Source organism: Telopea speciosissima, chromosome 2, assembly GCF_018873765.1.
Source record: "Telopea speciosissima isolate NSW1024214 ecotype Mountain lineage chromosome 2, Tspe_v1, whole genome shotgun sequence".
Classification (NCBI taxonomy): domain Eukaryota; kingdom Viridiplantae; phylum Streptophyta; class Magnoliopsida; order Proteales; family Proteaceae; genus Telopea; species Telopea speciosissima.
The window spans coordinates 52215535-52221534 of NC_057917.1; the positions used below are offsets into that span (position 1 = coordinate 52215535).

Here is a 6000-nt window from a genome sequence, read left to right on the forward strand (position 1 = left end):
AGATTCTATCAACCATACCCTAAATGGCAAACGGTGTTAAAAAACACAATTTAAAAGACGATATTATCCTTCTTCTTCTTCTGGTTTTCTAACTTCTTTTTTTCTTTTCTTCTACATTCAATACCCATAGATGGAAACCACCATAGCCTAGCAGATCGATATAAAACGGACAGTTTGTAACTCATGAGATCATGAAAGGGAAGAGACATGTTTCAAAATCCAAAAATACCGAAATGAGAAGGAAAGCTTCCCAGCACATTGGACCTAGGGTTTGAAAATCGGAAGGCTCTTGAGTGAATAATTGTAAAACCCAAATATAATAAGTTGACTTCCAACTGATGAAACCAACGACCTTTCCAGCGGCATAAAACTGATCGATCGCCGGGATAAATTACGGCGATTCTCTTTAGTTCCAAGTTAGAAGATCATAACCTATCACCAACACTAAGAACCAAAGAGAAAAACAATACAGTTCAACAATAATCAGTAAATGAAAAGCCCTAATTTCGCTGAAACCAATCCAAATGAATCAAAATCCTAGATTCTGTTTTCAGAATTATTCTCCGAGGCAAACTTCCATTTTGCACCATTTGGGTTTGGTTCGGTGGAGATGAACACTACTATCTCTCTTTAATGTTAATTTCGTTTTTGACTTGCAGCTTATTAGGAGGAAAGGTAAGGAAGTCAAGCATAAAGGAGTGATCTTTCCATTATTGGGATCAAAATTTTGTTTGCAGACATGGCGAATGCTTCTTGGATTACCTCTCTCACCTGTGCAAGTTCTGCTATTCAATCCCCAGCTGAATGGTTAAGATTCATCTTCCTATCTCCATGTCCTCAACGAAAGCTGGTATCCGTCGTTGGTCTTCTCTTTTTGCTCATCCTTTTCGCCTTCGCTGTCCAGAAGCTTTGTTCCAGAGTTCGTTCTCGCAGTCATTCCGACTCTTCCGTTGACATACCCTTCTCGAACGCAAGAGAAATCATCTCAAAACTAATTTCCGGTTCAAGCTATCCCTGATTCTAACGGCAGTGTTAACAATCAATTACACTGTGCTCCGCATTTTCGTCCCCGTTAGAAGCACCAAATCGTCATGGAAGACACCAACAGCTGTTTTTGGCTAATCCAAGCTGCAACGCATCTAACGATTGCGATTTTAATCGCTCACCAGAAGAGATTCAAGGCCACTTCTCATCCAGAAGAAGAAACGCAGGAGCGTTTTTTGGGGAAGAACACGCAAAATGGGTTTTGGGTTAAAGGGGGTAAAATTGGAATAAAATTATATTAAAGATAATATGGGGTTTTAAGAAATTTGTAAATGCCACGTCATCACTTGATGACCTTTTTTTAACGATCAGGGTACAGTTGATAGAATCTTTCAAAAATAGAGGAGGGCATTATCATTATTCAAAATTTGGATACCGGGTTGATACTATTGATACTTTGAAGGGAGGGGGATGATATTTCCCCATGACAATAAGAAATACCTTTTATTGAAAATTATCACGAAATTCGCCATAGGGTTCAAATCTTAACTTGTCTATTTAACTTTGAGAATAATCTATCTTATCTTACAACCATGATTCAAAATCGTAGATGATGTCACTACACGTGAATGGAAAAAAAAACTGTGTCTGGGAGCATGGCCTACACCAACGCTCTCATGTGTCTATCTCTATCTTCTTGGCCCTTGTGAAATGACACCTCAACCCCTTGTTTTTTGAAAGAAAGAGATAGACACAAGACTATTGGTGCACTCTCGAACAAAGAACTATTTCCAATGGGTGCAAGTTTGGCTCTGTGGGCTTGGACCAGCCTTGAACCTAAACAGGGCTTGTGCTAGATTTTTCAACCCCAAGGTTGGGTTACAGTTGAAATTTTCAGGCCTAGGGTTAGGATCGGACCGGGACAGGGTTGAAGCCTCAAGTTGTAATTTGTTAGGTTATAGCCTACAAATTCAACTTTGTTGTGTGTATTGAACCAAAGTATTTAACCCAAAAAGATAAAAAAAAGTGTTTTGAACAAAAGTATGAAACGCTAACCCGTTGTTTCTCTTGCGTGTTTCCCCAATATCCCATTGCGAAACCCTAATCGGCTAACCTCATCTCCTCATCTCCCCAAATCCTCTTTTGATGAAATCTATTGCTAGAGCCTCTCTTATTCTGCATAGAGAACTTCACCTTGAGATCATGATCTGTCTGAACGGAGGAATTGAAAGAGAATTCCTAGCTAATGAAATGTGTTGGAGCTTCTCTTGTTCAGCCTCGTAGGAATTACGAAACTCAAATCTTTATTCCTCAGGCTATTCTGCAGACCTTCCCTTGAATGTGCACATGTCCCGTCTGAGACTCTTTATTGAAGGGAGGTGTTTAAACTCTATTTTTGGTCAAAGATCAAAACATCAATAGGAGAGATGATTTATGGGATCTTTATCACCTCCAGTTTGCTGACCGGCCCAGTTCCCCAGTTCCTCTAACAAAGGGGGGCTGAAATGACCTCTCTACCCATGCCCAAACACCCTGCCCGGGTGGGGTCCACCATCCCCCTATTAGAGGAACTGGGGAACTGGGCCGGTCAGCAAACTGGAGGTGATAATTTTCCTGATTTATGACCGATGAAAAGGACATTCACAATCCCATTTGAACTTGTGTGATCCCATTCAAATGGGATTGTGAGGGACATTGTTTACATTTTATTTTCGATCTATTTCGATCAATAGAGAAAGAAATAGATTGAAATCTATTTTAATCAAAATTGACTTGTTAGTCATTGGCCAAAAAAGATTAGAAAACAGTCAATGACTGAAATCGATTAGTGACTGACAAACGGTCAACAACTGACGGATTGACAATGATCGACGAATGATCAGTAGGGTAGATATAATCAATTCTCAAAGAAGTGGGTAGTTGTAAAACTATCCGGTAACTACAAAAACCACCAAAACTGTCAAGGTCCTCAAGGATGCCTATAAAACGAGAAAATCAAAACAAAGGAAGGCATCCAATAAATCAACACAATAAGTCTTTTATCTTTTATCTTAGGAGTAGTGTAATGTAGATTTCATTCAATAATATGTCTTTTGGCTTGTTTCAAAAGACATCCATTATCAACAAATTGTAAACCTCATCACTTTCGGATTAAGCGAACTGTAATGACTTCAACAAATACGTTCTGCAAAGTAAGCAATTTGATTTCTTTTTCTTCTTCTTGGTATTGTAATTTTTACATTTTTAAAAGTCCTTGGATTACCAAGACACTGGTAGAATCCATCATCGCCTTGAGCAAATCAAAATAATTTCCTTAACCATCTACGGTCTCTAGGTCGAAGAAATTGGGGGAAATAGGATGCAATCCAATTTTTAGTCAAGAATGGAGCATTTCTGCCGGCCGACATCAATGATAGCAGGTTTATTCCCCCTCTCTTTCAATTACTGCCTTGGTCTCAAATGGAACATACGAGGAGATGAAACAACTTTAAGAAGGAAATATCTTTTCTATTGGCGAGGTTTTCGACAGCTCTGAAAGCTAATTTGCTAAAGCATCCAATGCCATCAAACAAAAAGATCCACACTTTGCTTCCATCCATTCTATGGTTTGAGCTATCGGTATCATATCGAATGATACATACCAGTTTTACAATTGACCAATTCTTGATATCGTGTCAATACCGTATCTGTGACACGATATAGACAAAGAGTAAAATTAATAAAAAAAAATCATTTTAAAAGAAAAATCAGGGGCAAATTTGTCCAATATGATTGATTTGTGCTAATACCGATCCAATTCCATATCGATTTCTAAGTTGACCGATACCCATTCCGATACCGTGCACTAAAACCATGATACATCCATCAAAATGCACTTTTTCAACTATATCACAAAATTCTTCATTGTGTGTATGTGCTTTATACTTGTGCTCTGTTGGATTTCTTTGGTCTTTGTTTTTTTTTTTTTTTTTTTTTTTTCTTTGGTCTTTGTGCAGTATACTACATTACTACTATTGCTATTACCTCAGCCCATCTTGGCTAGTGTAAACTTTTGTTTCATTAATCGATAAAAAGAACACTCTTATTATCTGTTTATATAGTTGATTATCTCCCATTGCATAAAGGGGTTAAAATAGGGTCAGGATCAATCAGGACAAAATTGGTCCGACTTGACCCAATTAGGACCAATCAGGACAGGCTTAGGCTGGTCTGAGCCAGACAAAATTGGGCCTGGGTTGAAGATTTTAGGCCCTGACTCAGGGCCAGGGCTGGGCCTAGCTAAATAGATTCAGGATTGGACTGGGGGTTTAAAAAACCTGACCCAACCCAACCCAACCCACCCCTATTGCATCCTAGTACTTCCCATATGAAAATAAGGGTTTAAATTTTAACAGCTCAAATGAGCAACAACATATTTATACCTTTTTTAACCATAAATACCCTTTCCTCCACCTTTTCGGGTATGGAAAAAGCTTCTTTATGGAAGTAGGGGTAATGCTGTAAACATTATGACCCTCCTAGACATCGTAGGGAAAATTCTAGTTCTTTACCCGACCCAGTCCCCCAGTGCCTATAACAAGGGGGATGGACCCCACCCAGGCAAGGTGTTAGGGCAGGGGTAGGGTGATCATTGTGCCCCCTTATTACAGCTACTAGAAAATTGAATCAAAAAAAAAACTGCTAGAGACAAAGATTCGAGGTTACAGTGAATGACAGAAGCCTTGTGCACTGAGTACGCCCGTTACTAAAACAGCTCAAGTGCCGCGTGTGTTTCGTTACCTTTTTTCTAATTATGTCCCAAAAGGATAAGCCACACGCACCGGCGACATACTTTCCATATTTTTCTTGCTTTTGGTAAAACCGGCGTCTTACTTTCCCAGACAATACTCTACAGGTAAACTGATTAATTGTTCGAGATCGAGAGCGAGAGAAATGGAGGAGCAGGAGGTGGATTTGGTGCTGGTACCGATGGGTCTGTTGGTGATGGCGATCTATCACGGGTGGCTTCTCGTCACCATCCGCCGCACCCCAGAACGCACAGTCATAGGCCTCAACGCCGCTAGCAGGCATCAATGGGTTCTCTCTATGATGGCTGTAAGTTCCCTTTCCTATCTTCTCTCCCTTCCGCTTTCTTTTACTTCTCTTTTTTCTTCTTGTAACCTTTGGGGAAGCTAGAGATCATAAAGATCATCTAATCTTCTTTCCCCCTTCTCTCACTCCAACCACAGTTTGGTGGTCTTGGAATGTACACTAATCTTTTGGGTATCTTCGATCCATTCTGATCCAATTTGTAATTATTTGCTAGGTTTGGATTATTTTGGTTGGATAAAGCATTAATTTGATCTAAATCCTATGAAACAGAGTATTGAAATTGACAATTTTGTTCATTAGGATCCAATGAAGAACGGTGTTTTAGCGGTTCAAACCCTACGTAACAATATAATGGCATCTACACTCCTGGCAACCACAGCAATCACCCTGAGTTCGATTATTGGTGTATTCGTGAGCAGTTCTACAAATTCATATACTTCTCCATTGAGATTGGTTTACGGCAATAAGTTTCCTATGGTATCTTCAATCAAGTACTTCTCCATCTTGCTTTGCTTCCTTGTTGCTTTCCTGTGTAATGTTCAGTCTATTAGATACTACGCCCATGTTAGCTTCTTGGTTACATTGCCAACATTGAAAGACAAAAAGGACTCTGTGGCGTATGTTGCTCGGAGTTTGAACCGTGGGAGCTTCTTCTGGTCGCTTGGATTGCGAGCTTTCTACCTATCATTCCCTCTCTTTCTTTGGATTTTTGGGCCTATACCCATGTTTGTTTGTTGCTGCTTGATGTCATTTATTCTGTATTTCTTGGATATAACAACAGGAATGACAAGGAAACTTCATACTTATTCTTTTAGTGATGAGGTTAAAGGTGATGGTGATGGTGATGGTGATGTTGAATCCATCCATAGAGTTGCAATAGTGTAAGATGGTTAAAGAAATTAAGGGTTTAGTTTTGTAAATGTC

The 6000-nt window shown here is 39.4% G+C and overlaps 1 protein-coding gene across 2 annotated transcripts; it reads left to right on the forward strand.

The window, feature by feature from the left end:
• Positions 1-4869: 4869 nt before the first annotated feature.
• Positions 4870-6000, forward strand: LOC122649962. Of its 2 annotated transcripts, none has more exons than XM_043843229.1 (2): positions 4870-5079; positions 5377-6000. In XM_043843229.1, exons 1-2 carry the CDS (start codon positions 4918-4920, stop codon positions 5959-5961), a joined length of 747 nt encoding a protein of 248 aa, XP_043699164.1. In that variant the 5' UTR covers positions 4870-4917; the 3' UTR covers positions 5962-6000. The 2 variants fall into 2 exon arrangements, with proteins under 2 accessions (XP_043699164.1, XP_043699165.1); XM_043843230.1 differs by having other exon boundaries at positions 4911-5079; positions 5384-6000.